Raw genomic sequence first — 19777 nt, forward strand, 5'->3', positions numbered from 1 at the left:
TTTTCAGTCATGCCTAACTCTCCGTGACCCCATTTGGAATTTTCCTGGTAGAGATATTGGACTAGTTTGCCATTTTCTTTCCCAGCTCATTTTACAGATAAGGAAACTAAAGCAAACAGAGTAAAGTGACTAGCCCTGGATCGCATAGCTATAAGTGTTGGGAGTCAGATTTGAACTTAGGAAAAGGAGTCTTCCTGACTCCAGGCCCAGGGCTCTATTCATCTGTCCACCAAGCTGCACCAACTATAGTAGATGTTCATTAATTTTTTTTTTTGGTGAAAAAGTATAAGATCCTTAAGGGCAGGGAGTATTTCAGTTTTGTCTTTGTACCCCAGAACAAAACTCCATGCCTCAAGAAAAGTAGGTCCTTATTAAATGTTTGTGGATTTATTGATGATTAATAGCCAAAGCAACAGTAGAAACAGCAATACAACCTAATCCACCACTGTCAGGAAACAGACATGGTTGTATTCTCATATTCGGTTCCCTTCTGGTTTACTACCAGGAATAGAATGTCTGTTGATTTTTTCTAGAAAAAAAATGGAAACAGGGTATGCCCTGCCTTCTAATTGGGCAACATAGGGAGCCCCAACTGTACCAGAGAATGTGTAGGTTACCCCAAAGTCCCCCAAATGGAAGCCTGCTTCCACCTGTATAGGGAATGTTGATTAGAAGAGATGAGTATCAGGAAGACCAATCATCCTCAGGCTAGGTGGGGGACCAATGAGAAGCAACTTCTTCCAAGTGGGCATGCCTACTTAAGAGTTAGCTCAAGTTATGAGTCAAAATGGTGTGAAATTACTGATTTTAATTTCATGCTCCAATGAACCAATCTGAGCAGAGATTGTTTTTTCCCCAGTTGACTCCAAGGGTTCTGACATCAGGACATCTTCCACAGCATAAAAAGGAAGATCACAGGATCTAAATTATAGTTCTAGAACTGGAAAGGTTGCAGAGACCATCTTGCCATTTTACTGATGAAGAAGTTGAGGCTCAGGGAGGTGAAATGCCCTAGGTTGTACAAGTGCCAGGGATAGAAACCAGGGCCTCTTTTTAACTTCAGAATCACTTCTTTTTCTATTGTAGCACAAGACAAGAATTGTGTCTAAGATCACCATAATTTACTTCAAACAACTGCATAAGATGCTGCAAAAACACATGCTCAATAAGAAAAAGTATTCTTGAAAAGTGAAATACAATTTATCATAACAAAGAAAACAGTCTATTATCCAGAGCCTGAGGGAGAAGGGGGCTCCAGCACTCCTTTGCAGGCCTTTTTGTTTCATTCCATCACATCTTGGTAGGTGAAAACATTGCAGAATATCTTATTTTGTTTCCTTCTTTTCCCTCTTTATGATGAGTTTTAAAAAAGGAATGGAGATGGGGAAGTGGAAATGAGGAAGGTTTAGGGGAATGGATAAAGAGCATGAGTAAGGAAAGGAAGAAAGATCTGACATTTGGTAGGCATCCAAAATAGGGAAAGGCCTGGAATCCTTAGCATTGGAGAAATTGGTGAAGAAAGTGGAGTAGTTTGACTTGTGGGAAAAAAATGCAGGGGAAACATGGTAGTTGTCTTTGAGTATCCAAAGGACTGTCAAGTGGAGAAAGGCTTAGATTTGTTCTATCTGGCCCCAGAGGGCAGAAGTAAGAACAATCCCTAAAAGTTGCAGACTCTTTAGAGCGCTGTGAGGAAAAAAAACTTCTTAGCAATTGGAGCTAGAACCTGTCACATAAAGATTCTTTTTATGTATGGATTGGACTTCGTGGTCACCAAAGTTCCTTCCAACTCTATCAAATGCTGTTTTGGACTTCAAAAATTTAATCATATGTAAGTTTAGCAGATTGGACTTCTCTGACCCTTCATCTTTGATATTCCTATATATTTTTCTCCTTCATTAAGGCTTGACTATGACATATAAAAACAGAATATCATGTAGATATTGCAGAATAATTGTGTCCTCAGAAAATGGCATGCATAACAGAAAGAAAGCTATGGACATTTAACTTAATACTTTATTCTGAACAGGAAAAGGTGAACTCAATATCAAACACATGCAGCAAAAAAAAATAGAGATGGAAATGAAACCAATTTATAGGCACTCAACAGAGGATCCCAGTCACAAAGTTACCCATTAATTAAGGAATCATATTCCTTTTGTGTAGAATTAAAAGATGAAATCAATGTTGTGTGAGTACAAATGGGTTTTGCAAATGCCCATTGACTCCGAATCCCAACTACCCCTTCATTTAATCAATCCCCAAACTAGAAAAATTATAAAAAGGTCAAGAGCCCTTTACTGATTTGAGTTTTATTTTACAAAAACCTAACAAATTCCCATTCTTCTCCCACCACCATGTCACAAGAATCCATTCCTCTAACATTCTTCCTCCCAAGCTCAAAGGTCTTTTCATTTCAAATTGCAAGAATTTATAAGCATTGGAGGCACCCAACATCTGGCGTCCAAAACTTTTTTATTTGTGAGTTGGAAACTACTGCTACCTTCTAGTGGGCACAATACCAAGCAGATACACCAAGAAAGAGTTCACTGCCTGAATAGATCTGACCTTTCTAGCGGGGTTTACAGTGTACCTCCATCCTTAACAATAGACTACTTTACACTCTAGCTAGAAGCACTAAGCAAAACTGGACCAAATGAAAAATCTGTCCAGATCCAATTTGGTATGGCTTCTGAAGTCTGACACAGACTCCTGTATTCTCAGTCCAGCCAACCCTTGCATTGCCCTCGAGACTAACTTCAGTCACATACCAAATCTTTCACTTCATCTGAACCTGCACCTAGAGCTAGCCTTACCAGAATTTGCTACACCTGAATGGCTAAAGGCAGAAGCTCCTCCTCTGGAGATGTTTGAGAGTAGTCCCCAAACAAACAATTACCAAATAAATATTAAATCTGCATAACAAATTTTTTTTTGTTAAAAAATTCACATTATTCTCTTTTTTTGAGAAAAGAGTAAAATAAAAATAACTTTTAAAAGAGGGCTATTCTATGTGATATCTGCATATGAAAAGTATTTATTGCTCCCTAATCCAAAAATATTAATAATATACCATAATTAGAAAGTAATTCTGTGGGTACAAAGTTTCTAGAAACCTGCACCTATAGAGAAGTCAGATGGTTGATTAGAGACTGTGTTAAGGAGAACAGAATTTTCCAAAGAAAATGATATTACGTGTTTTGTTGTGTCTGATGATATAAATAAATGGGTGGTCAGCATTGAATTCATCTTTATGTTGCAGGATTCGAGATCCTGGTACCTCTATAGAATCACCACCATCTTCTGTTATTTCCAGACAGGTTCTGTGGATAACATTAGACAAAGCCACTCCCTTAGTCTCTGACAGCCCTGAAAAATCACTTGTACTTTCATCAAAGACATTTTTCATTCCAAGGCTCTCCAGAACTGTTTTAGGGTCAACAATTTTTTCCACCTTAAATTTGGGAATTGAAAGTTTCACTTTGGTGCTGGCCATTGTACTGGGGTTGGTCCACTCCTGCAGAGTCTCAAGGCTGAGGTCTTTTTCGATCTGAAAGGAAAACAAAAGAAACAAAGCTTAGTTTATTACCAAAGGGAATAAAAGAAAAAAAAATCCTCTTTACCTCAACTCCAAATAGGCAAATGACCAATCAATCCACAAGGACTTATTAAGTGTCTACTATGTTCTAGAAACTGGGCAAGATGCTGGGGACACAAAAATAAAAAACAACACCATCTCTACCCTCATGGAGCTTACAGTCAACCGATGGAAATGACAAACACATGTCTAAGTAGATACAAAAAATAAACAAGATAAATACAAGGTGATAGAGGCTGAGGGGAAGGGCAGAGAGGAGACACTAGAAACCAACAGAATCAAGAAAGGCCTCCTTTTAGGAGACAGAAGTGGAGCTGAGCTCTGAAGGAAGTTAGGGATTCTAAAAGATAGAAGGAAGAAGGAGGCACATTCCAGGCATATTGAGCAGACTGCAAAATCACAGAGAGGAAAAACAGAATGCCATGCATGAGGATCAGAGAACAGGTCTAACTGGCCAATCGAAGAGTTTTTATATGAGGAGGATGATAAGCTACTTGGAACCTAATTTACAATTACTTTTGATAGATCTCAAAGAATAGGATTCATTCCGCTCAGCAGTTTCCCCCCTGTATTTCATTTCTATTGAGTGATGCTCCCATTTCACAATCCCTGCCTCCCATTGAGGCAGCCAAGTACCGTAAAGGCTAGAGCTCTGTGCCTGAAGTCAAAGAGATGTGAGTTCAAATCAGATCTCAGTTACTAGCTAGGAACCTAGATTTTATCAGATCCCCAAATGGCAGTTTACATTTTCTATTTTATTTATTTCTGTTTCACTATTTACTATTTTCCCTACTACAAGGGAATGTTATGCTAAAGCATTACCTAGATTCCTTACCTTTTCCAATCCAGTTGAATCATCCTCCACATCTTTTGGTAGTATAATGAGCATGCTCAGGTGCTTATTTTGAAAGGGAAGTTCTATGATCTTGCAGTTTATATCTTTGATGTTGCCCATACAAAATGTAGCTTCTATATGCATCATCTGCACTGGTTTGGTGTCTGTCTGTAAAATACAGGAGACATGTAAGTATCTACCATGACCATTTAGGCAGTTAGAAAAGACAGCATGTGTGCGCAACTTAATTTGCTTTTATCAGAGACAGAGGACTTAGAAAACAACATCTAACCTACTACCTATTTCCAAATAAGGCCACTTCTCCAAAGTTCCATAGAACAGTTACACCCTCATTTGGTAAGGCATTCCAGGGTTTCACAATAACTTGTCTTTGGCTAGATGGAGAAATTATTAGCACTAGTCTTGGAAGCATTTTGTATGTCATGTACACCTTTTTCAAACTAGTGAAATTTTAAAAAAATATTTTCTAAATGCATAAGATACATTGGAAATTAATTGTAGTGAAGTAGTTATCAAAATGTGTTTTAAATTAATTCAGAGACCACAGTTTAATAACTCCTGCTTTAGTTCCAATTTTATTTTACAGACCCAAAATTGAAGTCCACAAAGAGTAGGTGACTTGTCCAAGATCACACAGCTAGCCAGTGACAGGGTTAGGATTAGAATTCTGGTCTCTTGACTTGTGAGCCACTTACTACTCTTTCTCTCTTTTAAGGCTATGCTCCCTCCCCTTCCATAATTCCTGATGAAGCTAATTTCAATGCCAATGATAATGCAAAATTTTATGTCCTTTTTAGAAAATTACTCTACAGGGGTAGCTAGGTGGCTCAGTGGCTAGAGAACCAGGTTTGGAAATGGGAGGTCCCGGGTTCAAATTTGGCATCCAACACTTCCTAGCTGTGGGCAAGTCATTTAACTACAATTGCCTAGCCCTTACTGCTTTTCTGTCTTGAACAGATACTTAGTAAGACACAAAGTAAGAGTTTTTAAAAACTAGCTATTCTATAAAAGAAACATTCATGTAGAGTAGAGTTGATTGACTCTATTGTTGATTGTATTCCTTCTGGAAACAATGGAATAAAGTTGGCCCTGAATAATCATATAGCTCTCTTATGTTTGCCATTCTGTTTCCTTTATTTTTTTTTTTAGTATTCTCTTGGTTATCCCTTTGCCACATGGTGTAGCAGAAAAGAATATTGCATTAGGAACCAAAAGACCCAGGTTCTAGTTTCAGCCCTGCCATTAACTCATAAACTAGATGTATGACTTGGGCAAATCACTTAAACTTTGTACAGACCTCACTTTTCTTCCTCTGTAAAATATGCATTAAGTGGTTTCTGAGGCCCCTTCCAGTTCTACTGTCCTTTAACTTATGGAAAGTACACTGTTGCCATACTCCTACACACACATCAAAAATTACTTGTCTTAAGTTTATCTCTCTTGTTAATCGATGATCATTTAATTCATACCATGGAATAAAGAATTGGCAAATCAACGAGTCACCCTTCCCAGTGAGGCTTTGCCTTTCCAAAGGTTCTAAAGTTTTCTGGTAAAAAAATTCAATAACTATGCTAAGTTATCAGGGAAAATATTCATGGGCAATCTTCAATTCCCTGGCAGGCAGCCACCTACTTCACTTCCTTCTATTGCCCAGAAACCTCTAGAGCTAGGCTGGCTAAAGTAAGTGACCAGCTTCTTTTCCTGGATTCACTATAGTTTAAATGGGTCAGGGATTAGACTCCAGTTTTTAAGCCTCTATCTAGTTAAATAATTGACAGGCCCTGAATTTAGATGATTGTGGTTTCCCCAAAAGCTTCATTTATTTCATATGCCAGCACTGAATTTGGGTCACCTTTGTAGAAATAGTCAGATGTACTAAACTACTCATAAATAGCTTCAAAAATTTAGGGCAAGCCTTGAAGGAAATGGCATAAGATGTGAGAAAAGCTTTAATAATGTGGCTCAAAAGTGCAAGAACTGACAGAAATCCAAGCAATCACAAGAAAGTAATGGCTTCTGCTGTCCTCAGGAAGAAAGTGTCACCAGAGTCTTCGAGGGACATTTTATTGCCCTATTAAGGGAAACAGAGAAAGATCACTGGCATTCCAGTCCCTTATTAATTCTATTCACAGCATCAGGTTATCAGGCCTGGGTACAGTTTGAACAAGCTTTAAAATTTAATAAATGAGAAAGCTGAAGTGCTAAGGTTTTCCCCCATCTCAAAGAGCATTCGTTCACAGTTTTGACAATTCAAAACTGGAAAGCCTATGGAGATTTCAGGGAAAAAAGTCAAGGATGCTCTGACCTCCCCTTCTCCTCTACCCTCTTCTCACCCTTACAATCTAATTATAATTTACTTCATTAAGGTAATGACTAGCACTCAATACTATTATGGGACACCATTTAATGACAGGTTTGGAATTTCTTTGCAGAATTGTTTCTAGTAAACTCCTTACATGAGGGTCAATGCAATATGACAGAAAAGGAAAATCATAAATGTTAGAGGGGAAATGAGAAAATTGGAGCACTAATACACTGCTGGTGGAGTTGTAAACTGATCCAACTATTTTGGAGAACAATTTGGAACTATTCCCAAAGGGCTAGTCTAAAACTGTGTGTATATAATCTTTGATCCAGCAATACCATTGCTAGTTCTGTATCCCAAAGATATATATTTTTTAAAAGCAAGAGACCTATTTGTTCCCCCTGATAATTATATATATAAAACCATTTCCAACATTTTCCCAAAAATATTGAGTCTTGAATTCTCTCCCTCCCTCCCACCTACCCCCACACTTTCCTTGAGATGGTAAGCAATCTCATATAGATTTTACATTTGCAATCATGTAAAACAAAAAGGACCTAGTTAAATACTTATTGTATCTTTTTATGTCAACAAAGAATTGGAAATTGAGGTGTTATCCATCAATTGTGGAATAGCTGAATAAGTTATGGTAGATGATTATGATGGAATATTGTTGTGCTATGAGAAATGATAAGCAGGATGATTTTGAAAAAATCTGGAAAGATCTTTATGAATTGATACAAGGTGAAGTGAGAGGACCAGAAAAACATTGTGCACAGTGACAGCAATATTTTTTGATGAACTGCTATGAATGACCTAGTTATTTTCAGCAAAGCAGTGATCCAAGACAATCCCAAAGACTTGGGATGAAAGATGACATATTCCCTCTGAAAAAGAACTGATGGAGTTTGAATACAGGCTAGAGCATACTATATTTCCCTCCTTCCCTCCCTCCCTCTCTCTCCCTTCATCCTTCTCCTCCTCAATTCCTTAGCCTAATGCTCCTCCTCCTCCTCTTTCTTCTTCTTCCTCCTCTTTCTTCTTCTTCCTCTTCTTCTCCTTCTCCTTCTTCTTCTCCTTCTCTTCTTTCTTTTTCTTCTCCTCTTCCTCCTCCTCCTCCTACTTCTTCTCTTTTGCAAAATGACTGATATGGAAAAATGTTTTACATGGTTGCACATGTAAAATCTATATTGGGTAAGAGGGAGGAATGGAAGGGAGGAGGGAAGGAAAGAGGAATAGAATTTGAAACTCCAATTTTTAAAGAAAATGAATGTTAAAATTGCTTTTATGTGTAATTAGGAGAAAATAAAGTATTGTTTGAAAAAAGATAAGAGAGCCAATAACTAGCCTAATAATAATCCAACACCATGTGGGAGTGGCTACCCCCCATAATAAATTGCTTCATTAGGAATCTGGCTAACATAATATATACAGATAAATCCTTGTGGATCTTTAGAATCACAGTCCAATGCCTTCCTTTTCAGACAAGAAAACTGATGTACAGGTAAGACAACTTGGACTGCCTCACTTTTCCTCAAATATAAAATGGGGATCAGAGAATTTTAAACCTACCTCTATATTAATACTTACAAAGTAGTTCAACCATTTTACAAACCAAAATACAACTATTCCTATGTCACAAATGAATAGAGGCACTCAGAATGTTAGTGACCAATTATGGAACATCCAAAGATAGGAATTGAAATGTGATAACCAAATAATAAGGGCCCTTTTCAAAGGGGCTATAACTATATGAGACCTCACTCACTGAAATATAAATCCTATAAAATCTAGCTAAACTCAGCCTTTGATAATAAACACTTAAGACTCCTAGGACACTTGGAGCACATACCTTGTTGATTCTAAATGGACATTCTTTTGTTTCAGATTCAGGAAATTTCTTCATCCATTTTCCTATAAAGTAGGCTGCATTTACCACAAGGATCTTGGTTTGATCATTTACATTGTCCTCAGTCAAGATGTTCTCAAAATGACCTGAAAAAAGTTTTTTTTAAACCACACAAATTTTATAAAATGAATTTTCCAAATTTGACATCTATTCTTTGCCTTTAGGTTTATGCAAGGGGAGGTAAAGTCATTCAATACTTCTACCTTTTTCTTCAGACAACCTTGGGCAGGGCATATCCAATTCCTTGGGGTGGGAAAGGGAGAGGAAGCACAAAATAAGCTCAAATTTTCCCAGCTAACTAACTGGCTCAAAAAAAATTCCTTTGTAGAAGAAAGAGGGACTGAAGAAGGAGTCCTTGCTTACATATTAACATAGAAGCAGTAGGCATCTCTACAAACCATAGATATTCAGGGAAGCAGAGGCCATAGGATATAAATAATACCAGGTACACAAGAAGAATTGAGTTGAGAGCCAGAAGAGCTGGGTTTGAATCTCACTTATGCCTCTGACTGTGTGGCATTGGACAAACCATTTCCTTCTCTGGATCTCATTTTTTTTACATCTCAAATTTAAAAGCTGGACTAAGTATTTATACCTACTTCAAGTTCTGAAATTCTATGATTTCTATGATTCATATATCAATTGGCATGCTAAAGCTCAGAGCAAACTGAAGCTGTCAAAGCCAAGAACAATGACATGGTAGAGGAGGTACAGATGGAGGTTGCTTTTTTAAATTCAAGTGGAAGACCACAGAAGCATTGCTCTGAGTCAATAGGGACATAAGAATAAATGACAAGTAGGCAAAATTACACAGATGTTATTTAGCTTCTCTTTTCTCTGATAAAGGGAATGATAATTGGATTGAAATAGATGGATCAAAAGTAGTTAATGGGGACAACCACTTGTCAGGCAAGTTATAGTGGAGATGCCTTTCATATGTGGTTTGGATTAAGTGGCCACTGTGATCTCTTCCAGCTCTCAAATTCTATGATTCTGTCATCTGCCATTCTGTGTTAAACTACAGATGAATAATCAAATCAAGCTATCAGACCCAAACTAAATCCCAAGACTCTAAAAGAAATTATTTATGTGACTGCTGAGGCAACAGTCTTCAAATGATCTCAAAGAAGGGTGTCACATAACTAGAGGATAAAATTGTCTCAATTTTTTTTCCAGATGAAAAAGGAACTGATATGGGGGTATATTATTCAATTCTTTTAAATGCATAAAGATAAAGAACATTGACCCAGAAAATTTGAATTCATATCATGCCTCTTGAGCTTACTATCTGTGTGACCTTGTACAAAGAATTTTAATTCCTTGGGCCTCAGTTTATTCAACTGTAAAAAATGAGGTGGTTGGACTAGATGACCTATAATCCCCTTTCAAATATTATCATTCTTTGTAGACTTATGTAACTGTAAGGTTAAATATTGAGAGCTGATCTAAAGGGGGGAAATAAAAATAGAAAAACTAGAATATGAAGATAAAAGAGAAATGCCTTCATATTGGGGAAATCACCGGATTAAGATAATTTGTTTTTGCCTGAAAACTCAAAGTTTCTTCCAGGTATATAGTCAATCTGACATTGTTGACTCAGAATAAGAGAAGAAGAAAAAAAGCAGAATCTGGTCATGGCTATATAGCAATTAATTAAAAAGTACTTGCCATCGGTAAGGTCTTTAATTGATTTGTTAATCTGGCCTCTAGTGTCTTCCAGTTTATCCTTAAAATCAACTGTTTCCATTTCATTTGCATAGGGCCTTTTGGTGGCACTAATAAATTCCTGAAAAACACATTTTACAATGCAAACTCATTATACGTTACTTAATTAATGTGCTACAACATAATGAAGCATGTGTACACTTTAGATATCAGGATGGCAAACTGTTAGGTGGCACAAAAGATAGAGCCCTGGGTCCACAGGATCAAGAAGACCTGCATTCATATCTTAGTCATAAACATTCACTTGGCTAAGTCATTTAACTTCTATTTGCCTCAGTTTCCTCATCTGTAAAATGGAGATAATAATAGCACTTACCCCCCCCCCTTCCAGGGTCATTATGAAAATCAAATTAAATAATATTTATATAACACTTAGTATGGTGCCAGGCATATAGTAGGCACTATTTAAATGCTAGTTATTATCATTATTAAATCCAGCTACAGTCTATTTTCATACTGCCTGCAAACTAAGAATGGATTTTCCATTTTTAAATGCAGAATTTGATGATTCCCAATTTATACAAGTTGAAATAGTTCTTTAACAATTTTTGGCATCCCTCTGTTGAAATTACCTGAACTTTAAGAATGGGCACCTTTCTTGCCTGCTGCTAAAAGAAGTATAATTATGGTAGGATATTTAGCTTAGGGGTCTGGTCGCCAGGTTTAGCATGCTTGAGTCTCATAGTGCTTTGGGGGGAGAGAGCATTCCATAAGATGCTTGCTGAAATTTGGGACTTTTCTGCTCATCAGATTCAGAACTGATTTTTGTTTAACCTACCACCAAACAACTGAAATATTTAATATTGGACAAATTGGTGACTTTTGAAATATATTCTCTCATCCTCTAGTTCTGGTACTGTGGGAGGTTTAAAAAACAAGACAAAGCATTGTGTATAATCAAGGTGAACCAGGGAGATGAGAGAAATATCCAGATAATTGAAGCAAAACACTCTTGAGGAAGAATCTAGACTATCTAGACTGCCTGCTATTGCTGATTAGATTCATCACAATTTGTCTGGTTCTTTGGCTGTTTTTGTCCAAGTAAATGTAGTCTAGGGGTAAGAATAGAATGCAAGAATATTGGAGATTAGATATGAAAGGGGTACAAATAATCTTCCACCTTATCTATTTTTTCTGTTAATTGATTCTATCTGTATCCCATCTGTAAGGATTGAATTTATTTTCTAATCCACTAGTGGTTTTAAACTTGGATCATTCTAATAAAAGCTTCCTTATAACACTGTCTGCTGAAATAAAGTTGGGGGAAAGGCTATATGCAAAAATTTTGTGCAAATACAGCACATAAAAATAGAAGGGAAAGAGATTTTCTCTCCTGTTACATCAATATTATTGGCTGAATGAATGGTCAGAGAGCATTAGGCCAGGCAGCAATGGGTTTAACTTGTTGCTATGACATCAGTAACTGGGCTAATGCTAACTGCTAGGTGGCACAATGAATCTGGCATCAGAACTCATTTTTCTGAATTTACTTCTACTTACTAGCTTCGTGTTGTTGGGCAAATCACTTAATGTGCCTCAGTTTCCTCATCTATAAAATGAGATACAGAAATAAATGGCCAACCATTCCAATATCTTTGCTAAGAAAACCCCATGTGGAGGTCATGAAGAGTTGGACATGACTGAAAAACAACTGAACAACACGATCATTGACAGCTCAGTCAGCTTTTAAATGCTAATAGATTTTATACAAATATATACATATATAAAACATATTTTGCATTATATAATATATATCACATATAACCTAATATGTATATCTTTTCCATATTGGGATCATAGATTTAGATCTTTAGAAAAGTCATCTAAACTAATCTCCTCGTCTTATAGACTGTAAGTGTTTTGCCAAAGATCATATAACAATTGGCAGGTCTGCGGTTTGAGTCTAAGTTCTCTGACTTCAAATCCAATCTTAAACTGAACATTTCCTTGATTCAACCCAACATGAAGTTCCAGGTACAAGTCTAAAGGTACAGAGTGGGATCTGCTGGTCTAGAAGTTTGGAAGCATCATCAGTTGTCAGATGCCCTGGCTTTTGCTTAGTACCTCCCTAGTTGCCCCATAGATAATTAAGAAGACCAGCTGAGGCTTGGATGTCCCCAAATGGTCCAAGAATCCCAAATGTCCCAGTGAGGCTACGACCCCGTGTGCAGTTCTAAAAGTGAGAAAGGAAGCATAAACCAAGTTAGTTTGTTCATTTTTTTAAGCAACTTACCGTACACGGGTTTAGAGATTTATCTATGTAGAGTCTTTTGATGAGCTTCAAAGAGTAGAAAGAACTAAGTTTGTTTACATCAGAGGTCACTGTTTGAAACCCAAAAGGCACCTCTTTGACATTTTCAAAGTGAAGGACCTGTGAACAAAAGAGGAAGTTGCTTAATGGAAACCATTGATCTTTTCTGTCACTTTTGGACAGCTCAATTCAAGTAACAAATACTCATTTATTGAATGCTGGCCAAGTTCAGTGTCCTATGCTAGGCACTGGGTAGGGACCAAGACACAAATCACATGAACCACAGTTCCTGATTTCACAAAGCTTGTATAATAGGGGAATGTGGCACAGGAATAAATAACTATATGCCATTCTCTGTTAATTGTTTTAGAAATAGATTTGGGGGGCAGTGAGGTAACACAGTGGAGAGCCAGGTCTGGAGTTGTGAGGTCTTTGGTTCAAATCTGGCCTCAGACACTTCCCAGCTGTGTGATCCTGGGCAAGTCACTCAACAGCATTTGCCTACCACTTCCTATTCTGTCTTAGAGTTGTTACTAAGTCAGAAAGAAAGGGTTTAAAGAGAGAGAGAGAGAGAGAGAGAGAAATGGATTCTCCAATTCGATGCTCTAATGTTAACATTGGACACTGTTCAACTATGATAAGTTTCAGGCTTCCTCAGAGAAGGAACTAGGATCATCATCTGAAGGATGAAAATGATAATATTTAATAATAAATGGCATTTGTATAGCACCTTAAAGTTTCCAATGTCCTTTATTTTTTTTAAACCCTTACCTTCCATCTTAGAATCAATACTGTGTATTGGTTCCAAGGCAGAAGAGCAATAAAGGCTAGACAATAGGGGTCAAGTGATGTGCCCAGGGTCACGCAGCTGAGAAGTGTCTGAGGCCAGATTTGAACCTAGGACCTCCCATCTCTAGGCCTGGCTCTCAATCCACTGAGCAACCCAGCTGCTCCCCATCCAATGTCCTTTATATACATCACTCACTTAGCCTTGAAAAAACTGCAAATTAGGTATGATAGGTATTATTTTGACCATATAAGCAAGGCTGGGAATTTCTGTGAATAAGGCTAATAAATATCAGACCCAGGCTTCTGCACTCAGGTCCTCTTCTGTCTGAGTCTATAATGTGTCACGCTACAAAACTCCTGTGAAAGGGGTGTACTGGTGAAACACTAGCCCCAGACAGTCTGGGTGATTTAACCAAAGCCTCCCACAGTGAAGAGGGATGAGTCCTGGTTAGAAGGCAGAGCAGGACAAATCAGGTACTGATGCTCCTAGTCCTTTCAAAAATACTCATTTCTCCAGAGGGAAAATGGACTTATTGTTAAGGTGCAGCCAGGGAAACAATAACATCATCTTCATCATAATAGCAACCATGTTTACTGTGTGCCAGGCACTTTATAATCTTTATCTCCTTTGATCCTCACATCACCCCTGGGAGAAAGCTATCATTATTCCCATTCTACAGTTTAGTAAACCGAGGCAAACAGGGTAAGTGACTGGCCCATTGTCACAATAAGTCTCTGAGGCTGGATTTGAAGTTGGGTTTTCCTGACTCCAAGCCTCATGCTCTGTCCATTGTACCAGCTAATTCCTCAAAGAGTTGTGTGTCTGAGGGAGTAATAATCCTAGAGGAAGAAAAATGTATGGGAAACCCAAGAAAGCTGTTCTGAACCATTCTAGATTTGGTCAGTATAAAAAAACAAACTTGGTAAGCCACCTCAAGCCCAGCCTTTTAAGGTCTTTCATAAGCTGAACTCCACTTAGCCTGGTCAACCATATCTCCTACCCTTCTTCTGCATTCATTGTCTGCTTCTGCAGCCTCTCTCACTCTCCTTTGGCCAAATCCTATGCAGTTCCACCTTCAACTCCTTCCCCTACCTGGATTACATCCTCTTCTCACTTAAACATTTCATGGAACCATAGAGGTAGAGGTGGAAGGGATATGAGAGATCATCTAATCCAGCAGACTTTTTCACGAATAAAGAAACTGAGGATCAGACATGTTTTGTTTTTTGCCCAAGGTCACACAAGTCCCAAAGCTGAGATCTGATCTGGAATTTGTTTGACTCCACACCCAGCACTGCTTCCACCATACTGAATCACTCAAATTCTGCCCATCCTGTGGAGTCAGACTCAAGTCCCATTTACTCCTTACAGTCTTCTCCAACCTTTCTAGCCCTGGTGGTTTCTCTCCTATGATTTCTCATTGCACTTAACTTTAATACTCCAATTTAACAACTCAGAATTATCTCTTGGTTTCATGCAGTTTTGCTTGCCCAAACATCAAAAAGGCTGGTCTTATAAGCTTTTTGACCCTTTTCAATGAGCAGCTAGGTGGCACAGTCACACATTTCACATCTGCAGTGGAGAGAGGGCTGGGCCTAGAGTCAGGAAGATCAGAATTTAAATCTGGCCTCAAATACTTAATAGCTATAGTCCTGGGGAAGTCACTTAACCCAATTTGCCTCAGTTTCCTCATCTATAAAAATGAGCCAGAGAAGGAAAGGGCAAGCCACTCCAGTATCTTTGCCAAGAAAACAGCACAATAACAACACTTAAAGCATTGAAGCATTGTTATCAGCTAATAGTTAATATAGAGTTTTGAGGAAACAAGGTTGTTTGCCAGGGAGAACATTCTCTTTATACTTTCCAGAAAAATGGATTGGAATTGTGAGGGGGAAAGTAGTAGGGAAGAGACAGATGAGGGAAGGGCTGAACTTATATGTCCAGACCTCATGCAACCATGACGCAGAGAGCCTGACCCAGGGAGCCCCCAGAATGCTCAAGGGCTCATCCAGGCTAGAAGTTCTTGAGTTTCTTGGAGGGGAAAAAAGTGCTATGTAAATAAAAACATAATCATTAGTAGAGTAATGCTAGATAATAGATAATTTCTTCTGATGACTACAAATAAATAAGGGTGCAGATAAAGGTAACAAGATGCTTGGAAATATAATCTATGGAAATAAGCACTGATGTGGAGACAAATTTGGGTAAATAAAACTTTGCAAACTTTACTGCACATTACTGCCAAAAGAACCAACTTATCCTCACTAGCAATGGAAAGCATTGATTAGGCCTGGTACTCTATTGGCCATTGACCAAAACTATAATGACAAGGATACCTTGATATAGAGGAAAACAATAATATTTTACATTTGCAGAGAACTTAGTAAGGAAGGTCTCCAGCATGTTGGGTGAGCCTCCTGTGACAAAGGTATGGGAGAATATATCTAAGAATTGATAGGTATGGATGGGTGGTAATATGTGTTACTGGAAGGAACATTCAAACTGAGGAGATCCAAGATCTGTTTGGGCATAGTAATTCTCAAAATTTTTTTCATATACATTATGTTATTTGATCCTTACCACATATACCCTATAAGATTGTAAGGAAAGGAACTATCTCACCCATTTCATAGTTTAGGAAACTATGATGAAGAGATTAAATGACTTGTCATAATTATTGACAAATCTTGAACTCAAATCCAGTTTCACAGAGTTCAAGCCTAGGGATCTTTCTACTACAACACACTTCTTTCTCTTGGGGCTCCAGTGGTATGAATCAGAAAGAGACCACCAGCATCTATTTCAAAATAGTTGAATGGATTCCACAAAACCATGCAATTCAATTTCAGAAATTGCCTATTCAATATGGGAACATGGAGATGAAGAAAATGGGCCATGCCTTAATTTTTGCACCTTTTATATGCTCTTCATGTTAGAGTGTTTTGGAGCAAAATATATAATTCTCTACATCAGAAAATTTATAAAGAAAAAGAAAAAACTTAAGTCCACAAGTTTAAATGTGTTTCTTTTAAGTAACATAATAATGAATTCCATTTCTTATTTCATTCCTTACCTCATTTTTTATTTAATAAAAGGATACAAATCATTCACCTTTATGGTTTTCATTAATATATTTTATTTTTCTTTTGTCATTTTCTCTGGCTTTGATACTTATTTTTATATATTTCAAATTTCATACTAAGCAATGTTTTCCTGTTTGACTGTCACTTTATCCAAATACTAATGTTGAGATTTTAATAGTTACACTTTTTAGAAAAATTGCTTATTTTAAAATTAATACTAAAATTCTTCCCATTCCCCCCCATATTGTTCAAGCAAATGCAAATTATAGCAGCTCTTAAAAATGAAAAAAAAAATCCAAAGCTCACCTTTCCAATTTCATTTGCTGTGTCACCTTTGGTGCCCACTTGAGCCAGGGACAGAGAAGTAGAAAGACATATTGGAGAAAAAAGGACATTGTCTGTCGTTCCTTTGTCACACAGCTGTTTGAAAAGATCAACTGCAAAAGCTGAATTTGCCAGTCGTAGAGCATCCATTGTGAGTCTGGGAGAGAAAAGAAAAGGAACATATTATACTCATAAAATTACATACTATCTTAGAGTGGGAAGGCCCCTTTGAGTCAATTTAATCCAATAAGAATTTTCTCTATAGCATAAGAGATAATCTAAGCCTTCATTGCTACAGAATAGGGAGGTTGAGGGAGAAGGACATGCAAGATTCTTCAAGCAAAATAAAAAGCTAAATTATTTTTTCAAAGAAGAGGCTTTCTTAAAATTTTGGTCTTGAAATTATTTCTGAACTGTACCACTTCTACACTGTAATGATTCTGTCTTTAATAAGTAACTGTTAACCAAGCATGATAGCACACATCTGAAATTCCAGCTAAGGAGACTAAAGCTGATGGATTGCTTGAGTTCTGGAGTTCTGAGGTGCAATGAAGCATGCCCATCTAAGTTTGGCCTCAATTTAGTGAGGGCACCTAGGAGGAATTGGAGAAGGTCATGAGATTGACTAAAGAAAAGCAGACTGACCCAGGTCAGAAACTTGGGTACCACAGAGAGTTCCCCTAAGCATCAGGGAGGGTGTCCCAGAAAACTGGCTCAGTTTCTTTAAATAGCAGGGGTGGGCTATGAGTATTCCCTGAATTCCAGTTTAAGTGAGATAGAAGTACTCAGTCTTTCAAAATAATAATAATAATAATAATAATAATAATAATTGCCAAGTTGCTTTTGAGGAACAAGATAAAACATGGAATAAAGAGGCAAGTGGATAGTCATAGAAACCTCTAAACAAATATTTAAAGGGTTGAGGACTTTAGGGTTTGAGTCCTCCTAGGCTGGGGCTCTGAACCTTTTTGATATCATGGGCCCACTGGGTAGTCTGGTGAAGCCTATGAACCCTTTCTCAGAATAAGAATAATGTTTTCAAATGCATAAAATAAAATAAACACCATTGCAAAAGAAACCAATTCTATTGAAATGCAGTCATCAACATATTTTTTTTTCATATTTTCAGACCCCTGAAATCTATACATGGAAATCCCAGAAAGGGATTTGGACCTCCAGTTAAAAACTTCCATCCTAGACTATTCTTGAACCTGAACTTTGCCCTCACTCACAATGACCATTCATTAAAACTATGGTAGTCATTCCTCTCCCCAAGATTCAGGTAGTCATGCCAGTCAATCATGGTAGTATCTGTTCAACAGTTACATGATAACATAACACAGTAGCAACAATTTTATAAAAAAAATTATATCAAGCCATTCTCCAATTGATAAATGGGCAAGGGATGTGAATAGGCAACTTTCAGTTAAAGAAATCAAAACTATTAATAAACACATGAAAAAGTGCTCTAAATCTCTTATAATCAGAGAGATGCAAATCAAAACAACTCTGAGGTATCACCTCACACCTAGCAGATTGGCTAACATGACAGCAAAGGAAAGTAATGAATGCTGGAGGGGATGTGGCAAAGTAGGGACATTAATTCATTGCTGGTGGAGTTGTGAATTGATCCAACCATTCTGGAGGGCAATTTGGAACTATGCCCAAAGGGTGCTAAAAGACTGTCTGCCCTTTGATCCAGCCATAGCATTGCTGGGTTTGAACCCCAGAGAGATAATAAGGAAAAAAAAAAACATGTACACGAATATTCATAGCTGTGCTCTTTGTGGTGGCCAAAAAATTGGAAAACGAGGGGATGCCCTTCAATTGGGGAATGGCTGAACAAATTGTGGTATATGTTGGTGATGGAATACTATTGTGCTAAAAGGAATAATAAAGTGGAGGAATTCCATGGAGACTGGAACAACCTCCAGGAATTGATGCAGAGTGAAAGGAGCAGAACCAGGAAAACATTGTACACAGAGACTGAAACATTATGGCACAATAAAATGTAATGGACTTCTCCATTAGTGACAATGCAGTGATCTGAACAACTCAGAGGGATTTACAAGAAAGAACACTATCCATATTCAGAGGAAAAACTGTGGGAGTAAAAACACCAAAGAAAAACAACTGCTTGACTACATGGGTCAAGGGGATATGGCTGGGGATGTAGACTCTAAATGAACATCCTAATGCAAACACCAACTACATGGAAATAGGTTCTGAACAAGGACACATGTAAAACCCAGTGGAATTGTTCAGAGGCTATTGGGGGGGGAGGGGAGGGAGAGAAAGAATATGATTCTTGTAACCAAGGAATAATGTTCTAAATTGACTAAATAAAATAAAAAAAAGAAATGTATAATTTACAAAATGCCTCTATCTTAATAAACCTATGAGGTAGGCAATTCATTGTTATCCCCATTTCACAGATGGTGAAACTGAGGTCCATAGAAGTTGAGTAACTGACCCCTGGTCACAAAGCTAGTGATTATGGCTGTGGGTCATTTTCTCACATGTCTTAGGGATCTATCAGAAGAATAACACATATTCCTTACTGTGAAAGAGCTTAAAATCTCAGAGCAAGAATGTGATATATTCACACAAATATTATTAATAGAAGATAAAATGTGAAAAAGCAATAAGAAAAATATAAAGTACTATGAGATTAAGGAAGAGAGACTTTCTATTGACTCGGGTAGCTGAAGGCCACCTGGAGGAGGTGATATTTTGAATCAGATGTTTAAAGATGGACAGGAACTGAATAGGCAGCGATGAAGGAAGGACATTTTGGGCTGAAACAATAGTATTTGCAATAGCACAGAAACAAGAAAATTAGACGGGCATTCAGGGATAGTAATATGAGATGACTGAAGATTAAAGGGTGTAATGAGGATGTGACATATTTTTCAGCCAATCTGAAATAAAACAAAGAA

At 37.5% G+C, this 19777-nt stretch overlaps 1 protein-coding gene across 1 annotated transcript in view; it reads right to left on the bottom strand.

Moving 5' to 3' along the window:
• Window positions 1–1102: 1102 nt before the first annotated feature.
• The window catches only part of SERPINB5 (serpin family B member 5), a 38552-nt gene continuing 19877 nt past the window's right edge, over window positions 1103–19777 (bottom strand). The window contains exons 2-7 of the mRNA XM_001365432.5: window positions 16821–16995; window positions 12624–12761; window positions 10334–10451; window positions 8609–8751; window positions 4431–4598; window positions 1103–3547 (exon numbers count right to left, since the gene is read on the bottom strand). Of these exons, the coding sequence (XP_001365469.1) occupies window positions 3155–3547; window positions 4431–4598; window positions 8609–8751; window positions 10334–10451; window positions 12624–12761; window positions 16821–16988 (1128 nt within the window). The 5' untranslated portion in view covers window positions 16989–16995 and the 3' untranslated portion in view covers window positions 1103–3154. The remainder of the gene's footprint in view (window positions 3548–4430; window positions 4599–8608; window positions 8752–10333; window positions 10452–12623; window positions 12762–16820; window positions 16996–19777) is intronic.

The sequence above is a fragment of the Monodelphis domestica genome, chromosome 3 (genome assembly GCF_027887165.1).
Source record: "Monodelphis domestica isolate mMonDom1 chromosome 3, mMonDom1.pri, whole genome shotgun sequence".
In the NCBI taxonomy this organism is placed as follows: domain Eukaryota; kingdom Metazoa; phylum Chordata; class Mammalia; order Didelphimorphia; family Didelphidae; genus Monodelphis; species Monodelphis domestica.